This window comes from Eulemur rufifrons, chromosome 28 (assembly GCF_041146395.1).
Source record: "Eulemur rufifrons isolate Redbay chromosome 28, OSU_ERuf_1, whole genome shotgun sequence".
In the NCBI taxonomy this organism is placed as follows: domain Eukaryota; kingdom Metazoa; phylum Chordata; class Mammalia; order Primates; family Lemuridae; genus Eulemur; species Eulemur rufifrons.
Window position 1 is genome coordinate 20059058 of NC_091010.1, and position 20592 is coordinate 20079649.

The 20592-nt window shown below is 51.8% G+C and overlaps 1 protein-coding gene across 1 annotated transcript; it reads left to right on the top strand.

The window, feature by feature from the left end:
- The first annotated feature begins 15943 nt into the window (after positions 1 to 15943).
- On the top strand, positions 15944 to 19898 carry CHST3 (carbohydrate sulfotransferase 3). The gene is made up of 2 exons (XM_069460731.1): positions 15944 to 16100; positions 18632 to 19898. Exons 1-2 carry the CDS (start codon positions 15961 to 15963, stop codon positions 19896 to 19898), a joined length of 1407 nt encoding a protein of 468 aa, XP_069316832.1. The 5' UTR covers positions 15944 to 15960.
- The last annotated feature ends 694 nt before the right edge of the window (positions 19899 to 20592 follow it).

The following is a 20592-nucleotide window of genomic DNA, read 5'->3' on the forward strand; positions in this document are numbered from 1 at the left end:
TGCTGAGCCCAGTGAGCAATTCAGAGACAGCCCAGAAGTCCCAGGTCTCCCAGCCAGTGCTGCACAGCCGGCACGGCCACCCCAATCTCCTTCACTCCAAGGCCATGCCTGCCGACCCACTGAGATTGCCCAGGGCTGCGGCAGCAGCACTGTTTGGGGACCTGGTCTTGTGTCTGGTCTCACAGGACTCAGTGGCTGCAGCCGCTAGTCCCAGCTCCTCTCCTAAATGGGGAGTCCTCGAGTCCTCCAGCTGATGGAGGACCAGATATCATGTACTTCCCTCCGGAGTCCTGTCCCCTTGTTTCTCTCCTCGTCATGAGGATGGGGCTTCCTCCTTCAGCCTCCCCCTCAGAAAGTCCCCACATTTATCACTGCACATGCATAGACCCCAGGAGGGTCACCTACCCATAGTTCTGCAAAAACCCAGGCTCCAGGTTGAACCCAACTAGTTCGCCCTTCTGTCCCAGGGTGGCCATTTCTGCTCAATTCTACTACCCCACCTCTAGTTCCATTTTGCAAAGATCTCTTTAAACCCTACCTACTGTTGTGAAGCTAGTTTGCTTCTTTCTTCTTCTTCTTCTTCTTTTTTTTTTTTTTTTTTTGGCAGAGTCTCGTTCTGTTGCCCCAGCTAGAGCACAGTGGCATCATCATAGCTGACTGCAGCCTCAAACTCCTGTGCTCAAGTGATCCTCCTGCCTCAGCCTCCCAAGCAGCTGGGACTACAGGCATGTGCCACCATGCCCAGCTCATTTTTTAATTTTTTGTGGAGACAGGGTCTCACTCTTTCTCAGGCTGGTCTCAAACTCCTGGTGTCAAGCGATCCTCCCGCCTCAGCCTCCCAGAGTGCTAGGATTACAGGCATGAGCCACCGCACCCGGCCCCTGTTGCCCTTTTATACCTACACTCCCGTCCCTCCCACCCTCACCCCTAACTTAACTCTCAGCAATACTAATCTGTTCTCTTACCATTTTATCATTTCAAGAATGTTATATAAATGGAATCATGCAGTATGTAACCTTTTGTGATTGGCTTTTTTCACTCAGCACAATTCCATCAAAATTCATCTGAGTTTTTGTGTGTATCAATGTTCCCATTTACTGCTGAGTAGGATACCGTGGTAGGATACCAGGTATAGCTGGTTTTGAATGGATCACTCACATACGGTCCCGGAAGCTCCACAAGCGCTTGTGTCCTGAGTAAAGCAGGGAACACAGACCCATTCTCCTGGCATCCCTTCCTGGTCAGCAGGAGACTCTGCAGCCCCCGCCAGTGTGGCCCTGCTGGCAGCTCCTGTGTGCACAGGCAGCAGCTCCTGCTGTCTCTGAGATGCCCTGAGGTGGTGAAGTTGGGTGCTCTAAAAGTAGTGGTTCCCAATCTTTGCTGATTCTAGGTTAGAATCACCTAAGGAGCTTTAAACAGTCCTGATGTCCCGGGTCTACCCACAATCACAGCACCCCTTCCAGCTGGGGACCCACCTGGTCAATTACAGCACTCCGGGCATCCCCTCCCCATTGATCAGCCTTGGCCAGGAGTTGAAATTGACGTGCCCTCCTAGCTGAGAAGCTTCAGACTGTTTGGCCATGGCCACATCCAGGTGTGTCCAGGCCTGAGGCCTGGTGTGTTAGGCGAGAGCATCCCTCCAAATAATGCTAGAAAGGTGGGCCCTTGACCAGCAGTAACAGCCGCAGCAGGCAAGGATCGTCTGGGCTGGTACATAGAAAAACCTGAAGTGAACCAGCCAGTGTCTTTTCCTTGCAGCAGCTTGTAGCCCATCTGGGAAAGAGAGATTCCCAAGGAATGGAAAGCAACAGTCTCATCGGCATAGACGGGCTCTGGGTGACATTTTTCCAGACCAGCAATAATGATCAGCCTGTGTGCAGTCTTTTCTATTAGTATTTTTAGAGCCCCACACAGCTTCTCTGATGCTCACAACAACCCTGTGGGGCCAACCTAGGCTCGGAGAAGTTAAATCCCTTGCCCAAGGTCGGCAGCGAGTACGTGGGAGAGCTGGGACCCAACCCAAGTCTCTCTAAGTCCACGGCCCTCTGTCCAGTGCTCAGAGCATTTGGACAATTGGCCTCTGTTCCCACCTGCAGACTGTAGCTCTCCCGTCCCAGGACTGAGTATAGACGGGCTCCTTTGTGGCCATACGGCAGCCCAGGGGATAGCGCAGATACATGCGGGCTGAGACCCCTGCTGCCCCCATAGATCCCGAGCTGGGATGGTGGGCAGAACTCGCTGGTGAAAAAGAGAAGAGGCTAGGGTTCCTCTTTTTGTCACAGGAGTAAATCCCCTTCCTGCTCTCACTGGGGCCATTAAGTGAGGGCTTGAGGCTGTGGGATGCCAACCTACGCCCACAGGATCCCAATTCAATTTCCTCTGTATTGAAATGGAAGGGGAAACACTCAGAAGCGGGGTTGGAAGAAAATAGGGAGTAAAAGAAATTCTCTCTGTCTTGTCCCTTATTTAGACATTCTCTAGGAGCAGGAAAACTCAAACTCTCCTTAGGTCTTGGAAGCTAAGCAGTGTCGGGCCTGGTTAGTACTTGGATGGGAGACAAATTCTCCTTAGGAAGTTCAGTAAGTAGACAGAGCGGGACTAGGAATCCTGGGCCTATGCCTGGGGAGTCTTTCTCTACCCAGTTATCTCAGAAATTCTGTAATAGAGCTGTCTTTACAGGGGTGCAGAGCAAAATGGGAAAGCTGTGTGTGCTGAAGGCCAGCCCCTAGTCCCACTGCATGTATACGTACAGGCACACATTTCTGCTCGAAAGGTTGCTGATCAATAAAACTGACAAAAGCTCCAAAACCCACAAATGAACACAGGATTTTACAGTCATGAGCATGACCAAAATAGGAATAATAGGGCACACAAGGAATGAAAGAAGAAAAAGAACCCCAGGGCCCAGAAGATTCCTAGCCTTCCTCAGCCTGCTCCTCATAAAGTAGGAGTAGCAAATATGTGACACACCTGCCCACCCTTCCCCTGTCAACACACATGACAGACATCACTAATCAACCACCACATTCTTTCCCACAGAAAACAGTCCTGACCTCAGCATTCTTCTCAGCACAGTGCTCTAGGCTGCCGAGATGAGCCTATTGGCTTTTGCTCATGGGATGAAAACTATTTGCCACCCTCAGCTTAACAGCATTCTGTGGTTTAAGACACTGGAAACCAAGTCACCATCTTTTTCAGGCTCGCTCCTGCTTGTTCTGGGTTAGTTTCATCACAAACCTTCTTAGATGGACTTGGTCACTCAAGTAAGCGTTAAGCACTAACTGTGTAGGGCGATGGATTGGGACACCACTTTATATACTTTTTTTTTTTTTTTTTTGGCGACAGAGTCTTGCTCTGCCGACCAGGCTGGAGTGCAGTGGCGTCATCTTCACTCACTGCAACCTCAAACTCCTGGGCTCAAGTGATCCTCCTGCCTCAGCCTCCCGAGTAGCTGGGACTACAGGTGCACGCCATGACACCTGGCTAATTTTTCTATTTTTTATAGAGACGGCGTTTTGCTCTTGTTGTCTCGAACTCCTGGCCTCAAGCAATCCTCCTGCCTCAACCTCCCAGAGTGCTAGGATCACAGGCATGAGCCACTGTGACCAGCCTATACACTCTTTTTATTCCAATTTATTTTATAACCATGTCCTTATATTTTGAAAAGGTAACAAATTCAAACAATAGAAAAAGGTGTACGTCAATTCCCACCATATTTCCCACTTCTCTCAACCGCTCTTGCCAATTTCTTGTTTCTCTCTCTAGAGTTGTCCTACGCACGTGTCACCATTGGTGTGTATCTACTCCGATTTTTACACAGTTGGAAGTATGCCACGTATACTCTTGCCCCTTTTATCACTCATATATTAAATAGCATTTCTTATCAACCCATACAAAGCTGCCTCTTTCTTTTTAATCATTACAGAGTATTGTACTGATAAATGTACCTAACATTACATTGAGCTAACAATTTTTTTTTTGGCCCATTAACATGCATTAAGGTCATGGTCAACTTTTTGCAACTATAAACAACTTACTATTATATGTGTCTTTGTTGTATTCATGCAAGTATTAAATATATCTGCAAGATTCATTCCTAGAAGTTGAATTGCTGGGTCAAAGAGTGTCTTAGTCTGCATAGGTTGCTATTATAAAATACCATATACTAGGAAACTTATAAACAACAGAAATGTATTGCTCACCGTTCTGGAAGCTGGAAAGTCCAAAATCAAGATAACCACCAGAACTGGCCTGGTCAGGTCTGATGAGGGCTTGTTCTCTGTGTCAAAGATGGCACCAGACTGGGCGCAGTGGTGTAAGGTAGCTCATGTCTGTAATCGCAGCACTTTGGGAGTCCGATGTGGGAGAATGGCTTGAGGCCAGAAGTTCATGACCAGCCTGGGCAACATAGCAAGATCCCATCTCTACAAAAAAAGTACAAATTAGCTGGGCATGGTGGTATGTACCTGTAGTAGCTACTCAGGAGGCAGTAGGCCTCAACAGTGGGCTTAAAATATTAAATAGGCTGGGCACAGTGGCTCACACCTGTAATCCTAGCACTTTGGGAGGCCAAGGCAGGAGCATCCCTTGAGGCCAGAAGTTCAAGACCAGCTTGGGCAACATAGCATGATCCTGGTCTACAAAAAAAAAAAAAAAAAAAAATTAGCCAGGCATGGTGGCATGTACCTGTATTTGTAGTCCCAGCTAGGGAGACTGAGGCAGGAGGATCACTTGAGCCTAGGACTTTGAGGTTGCAGTGAGCTATGATAACACCACTGCGCTCTAGCCAGGGCAACAGTGTGAGACTCTGTCTCCAACAACAACAAAAATTAAACCATGCTGTAAACACATGTGCTATCATCCAGACTTTGTTGTTCCATTTACAGAGCACAGGAAGAGTTAGATTTAGCATAATTCTCAAGGGCCCTAGGATGTTTGGAATGGTCAATGAGCACTGGCTTCAAGTTAAAGTTACCACCTGCATTAGCCCCTAACAAGAAAGTCAGCCTGTCCTGTCAAGCATTGAAGCCAGGCACTGATTTCTCCTCTCTAGCTGTGAAAGTCCTTGGTGGCATTTTCTTCCCATATAAGGCCTGGTCTCCGTGGAGAATCTGTTGTTCAGTGTAGCCACCCTCATCAGTGATCTTAGCTAGATCTTCAGGATAACTTGCCGCACCTTCTACATCAGCACTTGCTGTTTCACCTTGCACTTTTACATTATAAAGACAACTTCTTTCCTTAAACCTCATGAACCAACCTCTGCTAGCTTCCAACTTTTCTTCTACAGCTTCCTCATCTCTCTTAATTTTCGTAGAATTGAAGAGAGTTACGGCCTTGCTCTGGATTAGGCTTTGGCTTAAGGAATATAGTGGCTGGTTTGATCTCTTATCCAGACCGCTAGAACTTTCCCCTTATCAGCAATAAGGCTGTCTGGCTTTCATATCATTCATGTGTTCACTGGAGTAGCACTTTTAAATTCCATCAAGAGCTTTTCCTTTGCACTCACAACTTGGCTAACTGGTGTGAGAGCCTAGTGTTTGGCCTGTCTTGGCTTGTGGCGTGCCTTCCTCGCTAAGCTTAATCATTTCTAGCTTTCGATTTCAAGTGAGAGATGACTCTTCCTTTCACTTTGAACACTTAGAGGCCACTGTAGGGTTATTAATTGGCCTAATATCAATATTGTTGTGTATCGGGGAATAGGGAGACCCCAGGAGGGGGAGAGATATAGGGGTGCTGTTTGTAGTGTCTGAAACAATTACAATAGTAACATCAAAGATCACTGATTACAGATCACCATAACAGATAGAATAATGAAAAAGTCTGATGGGTACAATGAACATGATTTGGGTGATGGGCACACTTGTAGCCCTGACTCAAGCATTACAAAAGTGATCCATGTAACCAAAAACATTTGTACCCCCTCAATATTTTGAAATTAAAAATATATATATATATAAATAAAAAGTTTGAAATATTGTGAGAATCACCGAAGTGTGACACAGAGACACAAAGTGATCCCGTGCTGTTGGCAAAATGGTGCTGATAGACTTACTCAATGCAGAGTCGCCGCAAACCTTCAATTTGTAAAAAATGCAATACCGCAAGGTACAATAGAGTGAGGCACAACACAATGAGGTCTGCCTGTATTCATAAAAACATGTAAAGGCATGTGAGTAATAATATAAAATTATCCAGGTCCAGATTTTTGCCAGCTATGGCATGGAATGGGTTGGCGGCAGTTCCGGGCAATTTCCTAGGCTCGCTGTAACTCCACCTCCTCTCTCGTTCGTGAAAGCACAAGACAAGCAAGGGACGAGGGTGGAATTAATTATAAGAGAACCTTGCACCCATTGTAGTTCTTTTCAAAAAGCAAAAATCTTTTTGCAAACTTTGATGCTTTATATTCTTGATAACCTCACAGTTAATGTAACCTGTGGTGGTTTATGCAATAAAGAGCTTTATAGCTTAAAGGTTTGAAGGCTGGGTGTACATGGTGTATGTGCTTGAATGGAGGGTTTATGTAAGTCAGGGGAGAGTTGGAATTTGGGTGGGCATTGTAGGGCGATGTCACATGATAGAATGCCAAACTAAGGGGCCGTGAGGAATTTTGTTTGGTAGCTGGGGAGGATCTTCTAAAGTGGTGAAGGCCACTAGGTTTTATCTCACATGCCCACTCTAATGGATTGGCCCTGTGTTGAGAAGGCTTGTGAGGCTATATCCAGGCCCACCTGAAAAAAGAGGATGATGATCGATTAGTGATGTCTGCCTCAGGCACAGGACTGCTGCATGGTGGAGTGAGTGCCATGTATTTGCCATTCCAATGCTGAAGATCCCAGAGTGGGCTAAGCTATGAGAGTCAAGCTGATCAAGTTGGGCAGGGGCATCAGTAACCTCAGAGACAGGAGACCTAGGTTTTGTCACCACCAGTTTATATCTTGGTCAAGCACTTTACCTCTCTGAGCCCGAGTTTCTGTAAATGAAAAGTGAGGAAGAGTAGATAACAGAATTTCCAAGCTCTTTCCAGTCCTGGCATTCTACAGTTTTAAGATAAGAGCCATGTTTTCTCACGATTGGTGGAATGATGTACAGGTTGGATTTCTCTTGAACCTCTCAGAAAGACTCGCACAGTGGAAGGAAAGTACGACTAAAATTGGAAAGCCAAGCTGCTTTGTGTACGGCTGCTGACCTGAGCCACTGCTGACAACATGACTGTGTCCTGGGGACAAAATTCACTGGCATTCAGCTTGTTCTCAGCCCTATAGCTCTGAGATCTACTGGGTTCTGGCCTTGCACCTAGGACCCAGAGTGCACGCCCTTCACACAGCAGAGTGGGCTGGAGAAGGCTGCCCTGCAAGGGTCTGTTGTCTTTCCCCCCTACTCCGTGGCTCCTGTCATTCCTGTGGCCTACTCAGCCCTTCCTGGCCACAGGGGGCCACAAGGAATGTATGAGCAGCTCTGGCCTGCAGGGCAGCTGAGGGGAGGGCATGCTTGGGGGTCTGGCCATGGGGTTTCTGACTCTCTCTAGCTGACCTGCTGCCTTGGGGCCACAGACGCTGCAGTGTCTGGGACAGGGCAAGTTGGCAAGTTTACCCCCAGATGAGGTGAGGGGCAGGATCAGATGCCCAGGGCCAAACGCTGTCCAGTAAATGACCAGGTGGTGGCTATGCCTGAGGGACATTTCTAGCTGGTGGTCAGGTCAGATTGTCATTGCTTCGTTCATCTTTGTGTTTTTTGGGGGGACGGAAGGACTGAGACATCCCCCCGATTCCAACACCAGTGTGCAAGCCACTGAATCTGCTGCATCTACATGTAGAACTAAGGCCAGCAGTTCCTTCCCGGCCCCACTTACCACATCTCAGGCTTGGGTGAAACATTTTACCGGCATCATCTCACTGACTTCTCATGACCCTGAGTATACAATAGATGCTATAGATAATGTCCCCATTTCACAGACGAGAAAACCATGCTCAGAGAGGTTTAAGTTCCTTGCCCAAGGTCACAGGGCTTCAAAAGCAGTAAGTAAAAACAAGGAAGCCCAGAGCACCCGTAGCTTTAAAGAACATCACTGCTGACTTTGTGAGTCTCCCTCTCCCCTCCCCCCACGTGTTTGTGTGTGTGCACATGTGTGTATATGCACGCACACATACACTTAAAAAAATAAAATGGACTACAGCTGTAGATATTGGGATGTTCTGCTTTCTGGGTGCAGCAGCATAACATAAGCATCTTTCTGGGCAAGAAATTAACTTTATGCCAATCTTCTTTTTTCAGTGGAGAATAAATTAAGCATCTTATATGTACCTAGTCTGCTAGCTCCTGGGGGGAGAAGACCAATCGACAGAAAACAACAGCCAACTCTTTAAGATAGTGCATAAGTTCATTCATTCACTTCACAAGCACGTACCGAGTGCTGCTGTGTGCCAGGGGCCTCGGGTGCAGTGGCAAACAAGACTGCGAGAACCAGGCGTCCTCCTAGATTCCTCGGTTCCCCCTCCCCCCCCTTGTCCATGAGCATTGTTGCTTATTTATCTACTTGTTTATTTTATTGTGGAAAAATATACATAGCATAAAACTTACCATTGTAACCATTTTTAAGTGTGCATTGTTAAGTTCATTGGCATTAAGTATATTCCCATTCTTGTGCAATCCTCACTGCTACCCCTCTCCAGCGCTCCTTTCATCTTGCAAAACTGAAACTCCGTACCCATTAGACGTTAAGTCCCTAGCCTGCAGCCCCCTGGCAAACACCCTTCCGATGTCTGTCTCTGATTTTCACTAGTCTCGGCACCTCATGTAAGTGGAATTGTACAGTATTTGTCCTTTTAGGACTGGCTTATCTCACGGAGCATGACGTCCTCCAGAGGCACCCGTGTTGGGCATCGTCTGTCCTCCCCTCCACCTCTCTGCCACCGCCCTGCCCAGGCGCCGTCTCTCTCCTGGACCGTTGCAGCAGGGACTGTCAGGGCTCCTGGCCTCCAGTCCTGCCCTCTTCCCATGCATTTTTCAAACCACTTCCAAAATGATCTTACATTCCACTTTTGAAATTTTAGATTAGGTTTTTAAAAGGTATTAAAGTGATACAGGTACATGGTCATCAAAAATTGAAACAACATAAAAGAGTATAAAGTGAGAAGAACCATCACTTAATATTAATATTAATATTTCCGTATTTCTGCATCAGCATTTGTGTCCCCACATGACTTGCTTCACTGTGCCAGTGCATCACAGGTGCCCAGCCCACCCACTCTCCACCCTGATGGGACGCTCGAGGAGCTTCTCACCTGTTGGATTTCCAGGGCTTGGTGCACATCCTTGGCCATGAACCTTGCTCCACGTCCAGGCCAGTTCTGAATGAGCCAGTGGACTTCTCCCCAGGCCACCGGGCTGCATGGCCATGGGCATGCCGGACCCCAGCCTCCACCATTGCTCCTGCAAGTGCAGCGAAGCTGGGAGGGGTGGGTCCGCTCCTACCTGGCCCAGGGCCTGGGTTCAGTGTGACAGGCTGACAGGGGGCCTAAAGCTCTCCTCTGGGGCCCTGCACTTCATGCAGCTATTGGAAGTGACTGTGTCAAATGGGGTCAAGAAAGAGTGTGCCCCTCTATGTCTTACGCAGGCATAGAAGGGCTAAGGGCAGCGGGGCATGTCTTGGCCAGGGCCGGGTCCCTGAGAGTCTGTGGCAGTCCCATGGTCCACCTTGTGGCTCTGGCCCGTGATCCCTCCCAGCTATGTAATGTCCACTGCCATTCAGGTGACACACACCTTCACTTGGGCTGTTCCGACTCTGTCTCTGTCTTGGCTGAGGATGGACACAAGGAATTTAGAGACGGGTCCTCCCTGGGAGGGGAAGCTGGAGCCCAGGGCGCTCGGGTGCTGGGGAGTGGCCATGGCTCTGCTGCACAGAGCCGCGTCCGCCTTCATGCACGTCGCATTCTCTCCTCTTCTTCCTTCACTCACTGGGTCATCCGGCAGCCTCTGGGCCTTCCCTCTGCTGTCACACACTACGCTCCTGGTACCTGGGGGCCTTGGTCTTCCCGAGCATCTCAGGATGTCCCCAAGTAAAATAAAACCCAGCCTGGACAGGCACTGGGTGGACAAGCTCTTCTCATCTAAAACCGAGGAAGGCAGGTCACCCTCTGAGCTCCTTCTCCTGTCCTCATGTGCCAGTGGCCTGGGGGCTTCCCTGCCTCCTTCTGTCTCCACTCTCTGGGGACTCAGAGGCCACTCACAGAAGAGCCCCCTCCCAGGTGTTTGGCAAGGGGGCGGGGGGCAGCCTCCCGGCCCCCACGGGTTGGCTGGAGCACTCCCACAGTGAGTTTCGTGCTCCCGTCTCTGCCCAGAGCTCCTCCACATCCAGCTCCTGCCCTCACTCAGCTCCTCTATTCCGCGCTCCTCCTCCTGCCCGTGGGAAAGGCCGTGTGAGCCGGGCCTGCAACAGCCGAGGCCCCGTACCCCCTGTGCTCTCTCCCCGAGCAAGGGGAGTGGAGTTTTGCTGCCTGATGCAATGTCTGGCAGCGCCGTCCCTTATCACAGCCGGCTTGCCGGGACGTCCCCCCTTCCCGAAGGGAGGCAGAGATGGGCTGCGGTCCATTTGGGGCCTCAGTGGAAAGACCTGGCTGGAGGCCATCCAAGTAGAAAACTCGTTCTCCAGTGAGGCGCCTTGCCAAGTCACGAGGGAGGCCTGAGCAGAAAGACCCCCGGGGAGAGCAGGGGAAGGAAGCCAAAGCCCAGCTTGCTGGGGCTTGCCCGGCCTCAGCTCACAGCCCACTTTTCTTCCCACGTGTTCCCTCACCACCATTTGCCTGGGGATGCCTTAGGCTGTTTTCTGCCCTCCCCTGACGAGCACACAGCTGGGAGCAGTTTGCACCGAAAGAACTACGGGAAGCCCCAGGTGTTGCAGCCATGGGATCCGTCCACCGCAACACGCCTCGCACGAGTTCCTTGCACGGGGCGTGGAATACGCTCGGAGCACGTGCTCACAGTGCCGACAGGTGGCTCCCTCATATGTGGAGCAACTGCTTTTTCTTTCTTCCTCTTCATGTTGTCTGTGAACTTAGAATGATTAAGCACTTGCACCGGGCCAAATGCATTGGGAGAGGCATTCATTCATTCATTCATTCAACAAGTATTTATGGAGCCAGGGACAGTTCTGGGCACTGGGAATGCAACGGTGGAGCGGACAGGTGGAGCTGTCCTCGTAGAGATGATGAAGGAGGCAGCCGACGGTACGTTTCCATCTGCAGGAAATGAAGCGAGATGCTGAGGGGGAAGGGATGGGGGAGGGGAGGTGGTCACCTTTGGGTCAGGGGTCTGGGAGGGACTCCGGAAGAGGGGACACTTGAGCTGAGTCCTGACTGCTTAGGAGGAGCCAGCCAGAGGAGGTCTGGAAGAAGAGCCTCCCAGGCAGAGGGACCAGCTGTGCAGAAGCCCCGGGCAGGGAAGGGCAGAGGCGGGGGGGTCTCAGGGGAAGAGGTGGGTGCGGTGAGCAGGGTCTGGGTCTCAAAGGCCCTTGGAGGGCTTGTGTCTTACTGAGCAGAGCGTTGAGTGTTTGAAGCAGAAGCTGCTCCAGCAGTACCGGCATTGTCTGTGCCTCCAGGAGGCTTCGGTGTGGCTGAGGAGCTGAGTGAGGCGCAGCTGTGAGCAGGTGCTCACCTGCCCGGGTGGGAAGACTCCCAGGTGTGCTCCCAGAGAAGAGGCTGAGCCTGGGAAAGCCAGAGAGGCAGGCGGGAAGAGGACAGGGGGTGTTGGGGAGCCAGCGGGCTGCAGGCCTCAGGAGGGAGGGCGTGGGCAGTGCAGCCTGGAGCGTGGGAAACCCAAACCAGCCATGCCAAAGCCACGCTAGAGCTAGAGATTGGTGACACTCTCAGGATGGGGAGGGATGGGGACAGAAGCCAGGTGGAGCGGGCTGAGAGGTGGGAAGAAGTGAGACAGGGAATGACAGTGTTTTGAGAACCGTACGGTAGTTATAGGTAGTGTGTGAGTCCCTGTCCCAGCTGACTGCCAGCAACTGGAGGGCCGGGTACTAAGCCCTTGGGGTGACTCCCGGCATCTGCCTGGGGCCTGGCACACCGTGTGCACTCACCAAACGGTTGCTGCTGTGCAGCGCTGTGCTTCTCTTCCTGCCTCCGGTGTCTGCTCTCAACGTGCCGGAGCACTGGGCACAACGGGGCCAAGGAAGCTGTCCCACTCCCACGGCACCCAGGCAGAGCTGGGCTGGCACGTGCCCTTGGCATTCTTCACCACTGGCCCTGGTGCCCCGCAAATGTGGCCTCCGCTGGGACACAGGCAGGGGAACGCCACCTTTTCCTGGACTGTCACATAGTTGCTGGGGCGTTGAAGGGATGAAAAGTATCAAGTACTCGGGGCCAGGAGGGGTATCTGCCATGCCACGAGGAGGAGGAAGAGATTTTTTTCAGTTCCTCTCATGAGCCAAGCAAGGGAGGCAGAACTAGCCCTGGTGTTGGGCAACTTGGGAAGGAGGTGGCACTAAGGTTCGTTCACTGTCACAGATGTCACAGGCCCACTTCTTACAGAGAGCCTCCTGCAGGGCAGGTTCTGCCTGGGGCTTTGCTGAGTGACCCCCATCCGGGCCCTGTCCCCTCCTTCATGACCCTGTGACTTCTGGCACTGTGACCCTCTTCCACCCCCTAGCCCTGGAGACCTCTGTCATTCCCCCACCCCCCGCCCCTCTTCTGAACCTCTAAATCTCCCGTACCTGCCCATCCGCTGCCCTGTCAGTTTCCAAAGCCAAACAGAGGGGCGGCCTGCCTGGGGCAGGGCGAAGGAGCCAAGAGCCTGCCCTTGTGTTTCATGTCAGAGTTGTTTGAAATCCTTACTTCTTCCTTTTAGGGCAATGTCAGGAGGGATCTTCAGAACCCCGTATTGTTCTGGGGCTGAGGAGGCTGGGACGGCAACTCAACAATAGAAATAGTTCCTGGAAGGGAGGGTAGGAAGAGGTTCAGGAGTTAGTCATGAAGGCAACCCAACTTCTAAATCTTACCAAAGATGCTAGACCCAGAAGGGAGAGAGCAGCTGGGGCATCTCCCCCCACCCACTCCCACCTTTTTACCCTTCTCCTATTTAGTGAATGGTTACCGTGCACCAGATATATTCCTCACAGCAACCTTATGCAGTAGGGACTGCCCTTTTCATGCTACAGGTGAACAAACTGAGGCCCAGAGACATTAAGTCACTTACACAAGGTTGCACAGCATGGCAGAGGCATAGGAAGGACTAGAACCCAGCAATTCTGACCCGAGCTCCTTTTGCTTCCCTCACATCATCAGACCCAGGCAACTTGCAGCTCAGAGCTGAGAGGGCAGAAAGTCAGGATTTCAACACCTTGTGTTCTGAAGACTCAGCGTTGGGTCTCACCCACTCAATGGGACAGGTGGCCTCACACCTGTGACGGGCTAAACAGCATGCATGGGGAATGTGGCCCCACTGGTCATTCTACACATTCATGCCAACAGCCCGCCAGGCACCAGCCTCCACAGACTCGCTCACCAGTGATCTGTGAGACAGCTGGTATATGCCAGGTGCCATCTAGATGCTAGTCCCAACTTCAGGGAGCTTGCAGTCTAGGAAGGGAGCAAACGCTCAACTGGAAAGCCCCACCAAAGTGCTATGATGGGGGTGCCTGCGGTGCACCAGGAGACTCAAGCGACTTGGACCTGGGAGGGGTGGTCAGGGGCTGCTGCTGGAGCAACCTTGGGCAGGCTACTTAATCTCTCTCATCCTCAGTTACCTGATCCGTAAAATGGGCTAGTTGCCACCTAACAGGGCTTTGTGGAGAATTTGATGAGGAATGCAAGTGCTTAGCATGGCACCCGGCCCAGAGAAGTAAGCACTCAATAAGCTCCAGCTACCCTCATCGTTCCATTTGGCCCTCCCAGCCAGAGTATAAGCCCCATGGGGGCACGGGCCACATCAGCTTGTTTGCTGCTGTATTCCCAATGCCTAGACCAGAGACCAGCACATAACAGGGGCTCAGGAAATACTAATTTAATGGGAAAAGGCCCAGGAGAAGTAGGAAGAGGCAGGTCTATTCCAGCTGCCCTGGAGCTGGCCTGTGGCTGTCTTCCCTCCTGGGCTCCTCTCTACTCACCCATACTCAGGAAGTACCCCCAGCACCCTCCGCCCCAGCACAGCCAGGGACCTCCACTCCCACTGCCAGGCTGCCCATCTGCTTACCTGCATTCGGAACCCCCACCTCACTGCTTTCCCCAAAGGATAGATTTTTCTCGCTATTCCTGAGGCCACTTCATTGTATGATGAAAGTACAGCCCTGGGACCCTCCTTTCTGCCCTCCCACTCCCCTGTGTCAACATTGGCCACTTCCCTTGGGAAAAATCCATCTTTTCCAAAAAGAGCGACAAGCAGTAATGGCAAGCAAGAGCCGGGTGCCTGTGTGAGGTCACGGTAAGATGTTCCCAAACTCCAAATTGGAGCAGGTGGTCAAGAAGGGGGATGGAATTTCAGGAGCGGGGCCTGTGCAGGAATCTGGGGTGCTGGTGCAGAACAGGGTGTGCGTGTTGCTGCTGATGGTGATGAGGGGGAATGAAAGCAATGGCGACCAGGCTCCGTGGGGCAATGCTGTCATGCTCCAGCTTTAACAAATACAGATGGCTTTAGTGAAGGGTCATTTATTCCTTTATCCGTCTGTCCTTCAGCAACTGTGTGTGGGTATCTCTGTCCTAGCCCAGGATAAGGGATAACGAGAGGCCCACACACACTCCCTGTCCCCTGCGAAGGGATACTCAGCACTGAACGGTTGTCACTTTAGGACAAAGCATCGGGTACGAACGGGAGTCTTTGCACAGTCGGGGGGCTGTAGGGAGCCCTAACCTAGCTTGCCCAGAAACCGGAGACCTGAGGACTACGGCCGTGTTAAGGATTTTGGTAGAATGCATGTGCTATGGTGTTTTTTTTCTCTGTAGTTGACTTTTAAAAATTTATACACATGGTAAAATGTCTAACAATGCACAATGTTACTCAGTAAACATAAGGCTCACCCACCCTTCTCACTCCACCCACCCATCCCCCTTGTCCCACAGGCAACCATGGTTACCACGCCTGTGTCCCTGCAGTCACAGCTGTATCACGCTGTATCCAGCGTCTATATTTTTCCCACTTTTTTTCCCAAACGGGATCATACTACATCAGAGGTTCTCAACCTGAGATGATTCTTCGCCCCCCACCTCCCCACCCCCAGGGGACATTTGACAATGTCTGGAGACATTTATGATTGTCACAAATGAGCAGGGCAGGTGCTGCTGGCATCTAGTGGCTAGAGGCCAAGGGTGCCGTTAAACATTCTGTAACGCACAGGACAAGCCCCCACAACAAAGAATTATCTGGTCCAAAATGTCAACAGTGCTGAGGTTGAGAAATCCTGTCCTGCATAAAAACACTGTGTCTGCACCTTGATTTTATTTTAAATATGTATTTTGTGGATTATTCACATTAGCATTTATAGAGCCACCTGATTAGTCTTTGTGGACACATAATAGTCCCTCACATGGATGCACCACTGTTTTTTATTTAGGTGTTTATGGTCTTTTGCTATTGTAAATATTTATGCTGCAAGAAATCTTCTTTTCCATATATCTGCCTTTGACCTGTGAGGTCAAGGGAGAAATTGATGGAGGTGGGATGCATGAATTGGAGAGTTCATTAGCATTTTAAATGACCTACTCGAGAGACCTCAGGTCTTTTGGGGCCATAGTCTGTCCAGAGAATGGGGCTGGGGTCCTGGCTGCTAAGCAGGGTGGGGGTCCTCAAAAGTCTGGTGGAGAAGCATCCTCTAGGTTCCTCGTCTACAGACAAGGGTGTCCTGACCACCTGTCTCTCCACAGGACGAGGGTGTCCCCCACCTGAAGACGACAAGCCAGGTCCCGAGTGATGGCCCTGAGCTGAGTGTCTGCGGCCGGCCTGAGGAGTCCCCACAGCCCCACTTTTCCCATGGAGAAAGGACTCTCTCTGCCCCAGGACTGCCGGGACTTTGTGCACAGCCTGAGGATGAGGGGCAAATATGCCCTTTTCTTGGCTTTTGTGGTGATAGTTTTTGTCTTCATTGAAAAGGAAAATAAAATCATATCAAGGTGAGGGACACAAGTACAACAAGTCTTCCTTATAAGGTGGGCTGGGTCGGGGCAGAGAGTGCTGCAGGGCTCTCTGTTGACCTGCAAATGCATTTCTTTAACCAGTCATCACCAGGCCCCTCCTGTGTCCCAGGCAGTGGGTCATGCACACATCCTCACGCCTGCACAGGGTGAGACTCGGGGTCTGGACTCAGGGAGCCTGGGTTGGAATCCTCCACCTTGGCCCTCTCCAGCTGTGACAGCTTAGGCAAGACACGTCACATTTCTTTCTTTCTTCCCTTTCCCTTTCCCTTTCCCTTCCTTTCCTTTATACTGCTCATTGCATTAGCAAAAGATCAAATGTAAAAACACCACAATTCTGCAACTGTCAATTTAAAAAAATTTGTTCTATTGGTTGAAAGGTCCAACATTGTATTCTTCCCAGTGAGTTAAGTTGCTCAGAACATCTGGCCGGGCGCAGTGGCTCACGCCTGTAATCCCAGCACTCTGGGAGGCCAAGGTGGGAGGATCACTTGAGCTCAGGCGTTCAAGATCAGCCTGAGCAAGAGCAAGACCCCATCTCTACAAAAAATAGAAAAATTAGCCAGGTGTGGTGGTACGCACCTGTAGTCCCAGCTACTCAAGAGGCTGAGGCAGGAGAATCACTTGAGCCCAGGAGTTTGAGGTTGTCGTGAGCTATGATCATGCCACTTGCATTCTCGCCCAGGCAACAGAGCAAGACTCTGTCTCCAAAAAAAAAAAAAATTAGTCATACAGAACATCATTAGTGCTAGCACAGTTTACAGAACCTCATGGACCCAAAGGAACATTATTAGGCAAAGCAACAACAGGAAGTGTGTATTCATGTGGGTGAGGCAAAGATGGTCAGTCTTAGTCAAGTGACAAGTAATCTGGCAAAACAGTGACATTAAGAAGGCTCATCATCGTTTAAGAATAAAGTATTTTTAAAACTTTAGAACTCCGTAAAGCAACACATGATTTTTATACCTAGTTATAGAAAACTAAGGAAAGCACTTATTAGCTTTGAATAAAGTAACATGAAAACAGGAAAGCATTTTTACTAATCTATAAAAAAAATTCTGATGCATATGAGAAAGATTTCATAACACAAGGAGGCCAATTGCTCATTAAGAAGGGGTTCTAGGCAGGTGCAGTGGCTCACACCTGTAATCTCAGCACTTCGGGAGGCTGAGGCAGGAGGATTGCTTGAGCCCAGGAGTATGAAACCAACCTGGGCAACATAGCGAGACCCGCCCCCCCCCCCCCCCCCCCCCCGTCTCTTAAACAAAAAAAAAACAAAAAAATTTTTTTTAAATAGCCAGGCGTGAATCTCTAGTTCCAGCTACTTGGGAGGCTGAGGCAGGAGGATCACCTGAGCCCAGGAGTTTGGAAGCTGCAATGAGCCATGATGGTGTCACTGTCCTCAAGCACTGTCTCCAAATAAATAAATAAGGGGTTCTAGAAGAAAAGCACTTACTAAATTAGCAACTAAGAGAATGACCAGTTCAAAGATGAACTAAATGCCCAGTTTGGGAGGGATGGCAGGTGTAAGAGAAAGGAAAAGTTTGAGAAAACACTTACTGATAATACCAGTACTTCACATTTCTGGGTCTTCAATTCGTCTTCTCTAAAATGTAGTTAATGGCGGGACCTGCCTTGTTATAAAGATTGAATGAGAAGACGTAAAAGCATGTATAGCCCAGTGCCATTATTCACTGGCTGTGGCTATGACTATTAATTTACTTCCTGGCCTAGAATGATGCCCTGTGTCAGCAGCGCATCTTCTATACAAGTCTTGACGTCACGTGTGAGAATGAGCCCCTGGACAGGCAGGATATGCCAGTGGGCAGGGCTGCCCCGTGTAGCCTCCCAGGTCGCGTATTGCTCAACTCCAGGGAAGTGTCCCTCAAATAGGCCACTCTGTGAATGCCCCCACACCCCTGGGTGGGCAGTGTACCACTGTGTGCAGTGGGCCTGTCAGGTATAGAAAGATTTCTTAGACCTGTTCTCCTCCCAGGCACAAGCCCTGCAAGAAAGCATTGGCCAGGATGGGTAGGTCAGGCGAAGCATCAGCCAAGATCGGGTTGTGTAGCAGACACGGTCAACGCCCCACCCGGGTCATTCAGCATCAGCTGTTCTTCATGCCTACTGCGTCCTACTGGAAGCCCCTACAAGTCTACACCTGGGAGCTCTCTCTGCACCTGCACGCTGGCAAGCGAGGAGTACCAGGGAGTAAATGTCTCCCAGAGTTCTCCGTCAGATTCAGCCTCGTGTGCCCCAGGGGTAGCCTGCTCTATAGCAGCACCTCCCCTATGGACTTCTTTCCTCCCCTGCCTCACTCCCCCACCCAGTTTTTCCTGTGATCGTGTCCCAGATGAGCTACTTACACTCAGCTCCTGGTCTCAGAGTCTGCTTTTGGGGGAACCCAACTAAGACAGCTTTGGGTGGTTGGCTTGGAAGACTCCTGAGAGTTGCACAGGAGACGGGGTCCCCAATCAGCCACTGACCATGTTCTTCCTTTGTCCTCACAGGGTCTCGGACAAGCTGAAGCAGATCCCCCAAACCCTGGCAGATGCCAACAGCACCGATCCAGCCCTGGTCTTGGCTGAGAACGCGTCCCTCTTGTCCCTGAGCGAGCTCGATTCAGCCTTTTCCCAGCTGCAGAGCCGCCTCCGCAACCTCAGCCTGCAGCTGGGCGTGGAGCCCGCCGGCGAGGAAGAGGAGGAGGCGGAGCCGCGCCGACCTGGCCCGCCCCGGCGCCACGTGCTCCTCATGGCCACGACCCGCACCGGCTCCTCCTTCGTGGGCGAGTTCTTCAACCAGCAGGGCAACATCTTCTACCTCTTCGAGCCGCTGTGGCACATCGAGCGCACCGTGTCCTTCGAGCCGGGAGGCGCCAACGCCGCGGGCTCGGCGCTGGTGTACCGCGACGTGCTCAAGCAGCTCTTCCTGTGCGACCTGTACGTCCTGGAGCACTTCATCACGCCCCTGCCCGAGGACCACCTGACCCAGTTCATGTTCCGCCGGGGCTCCAGCCGCTCCCTCTGCGAGGACCCGGTCTGCACGCCCTTCGTCAAGAAGGTCTTTGAGAAGTACCACTGCAAGAACCGCCGCTGCGGCCCCCTCAACGTGACGCTGGCCGCCGAGGCCTGCCGCCGCAAGGAGCACATGGCCCTCAAGGCCGTGCGCATCCGGCAGCTGGAGTTCCTGCAGCCGCTGGCCGAGGACCCCCGGCTGGACCTGCGCGTCATCCAGCTGGTGCGCGACCCCCGGGCCGTGCTGGCCTCCCGCATGGTGGCCTTCGCCGGCAAGTACGAGACCTGGAAGAAGTGGCTCGCCGAGGGAGAGGACCGGCTGAGAGAGGAGGAGGTGCAGCGGCTGCGGGGCAACTGCGAGAGCATCCGCCTGTCGGCGGAGCTGGGCCTGCGGCAGCCCGCCTGGCTCCAGGGCCGCTACATGCTGGTGCGCTACGAGGACGTGGCGCGCAGGCCCCTGCAGAAGGCCCGAGAGATGTACCGCTTCGCAGGCATCCCCCTGACCCCGCAGGTGGAGGACTGGATCCAGAAGAACACCCAGGCGGCCCGCGACAGCAGCGGCATCTACTCCACCCAGAAGAACTCCTCGGAGCAGTTCGAGAAGTGGCGCTTCAGCATGCCCTTCAAGCTGGCCGAGGTGGTGCAGGCGGCCTGCGGCCCCGCCATGCACCTCTTCGGCTACAAATTGGCACGGGATGCCGCCTCCCTCACCAACCGCTCCGTCAGCCTGTTGGAGGAACGGGGCACCTTCTGGGTCACGTAGGGGGCCTGGAGCCCTGTGTACCCCTCCTGGCAAAAGGCCCGCCCTGCCTTCCTCACACCCAGGCCAGCGGTGAAATGCAGCCCGCGCAGAGGGCGGGCGGGACGCTGCCCCGTGAGCAGGCAGCCCCTCGCTGTAGCAGTAGGCCCCCAGCCAGCTAGTGTCCCCGCCACGGCCACAGGCCCTGGGATTTCTCTCTGAGAAGGACGGTGCCTGGTGCCTTTGTGGGCCGTCACACCCAGACCTGAGGGGCTACAGCCTCCTGGGCAGGCCCAGACAGACTGGGGCCTATTGACAAGCCTCTTTATTTCCCTCACACACACACACAAACACACAAACACATAAACATACATGAAACACACATCAATGCCTGGAGACCCTGTGGGCCAAAGTCCAAATATTTAACAACCAGGTGGGGCCTAGGCACTGGCCAGCCCCAGTCGCCCCGCCCCCGTTGCAAACCTTTCTTTTCTGGATGGTGGGGAAGTCTGTCTGGGTGGGCCCTTGGGGAGATGCTGGGACAACCCAGGGTATCAGGGGTGGCATTTGAGGCTCATAAGGTGACAGTGGCTGTTTACCTGCCAGCACAGAACGATTCAATATCTTCATAAATGGATTAGCTGTTCTGGTTACTGATGAATATCCGCCCTGTGTAGAGCAGCAGAACACACACGTGAATATAAAGATACCCGTTAGG

Bases quoted from the DNA above. Each gene is read 5' to 3' on its own strand.
- CHST3 (XM_069460731.1), top strand. From the start codon at position 15,961: ATGGAGAAAGGACTCTCTCTGCCCCAGGACTGCCGGGACTTTGTGCAC. The intron at 16,101-18,631 runs GTGAGGGACACA...TTGTCCTCACAG, and splicing joins GAAAATAAAATCATATCAAG to GGTCTCGGACAAGCTGAAGC.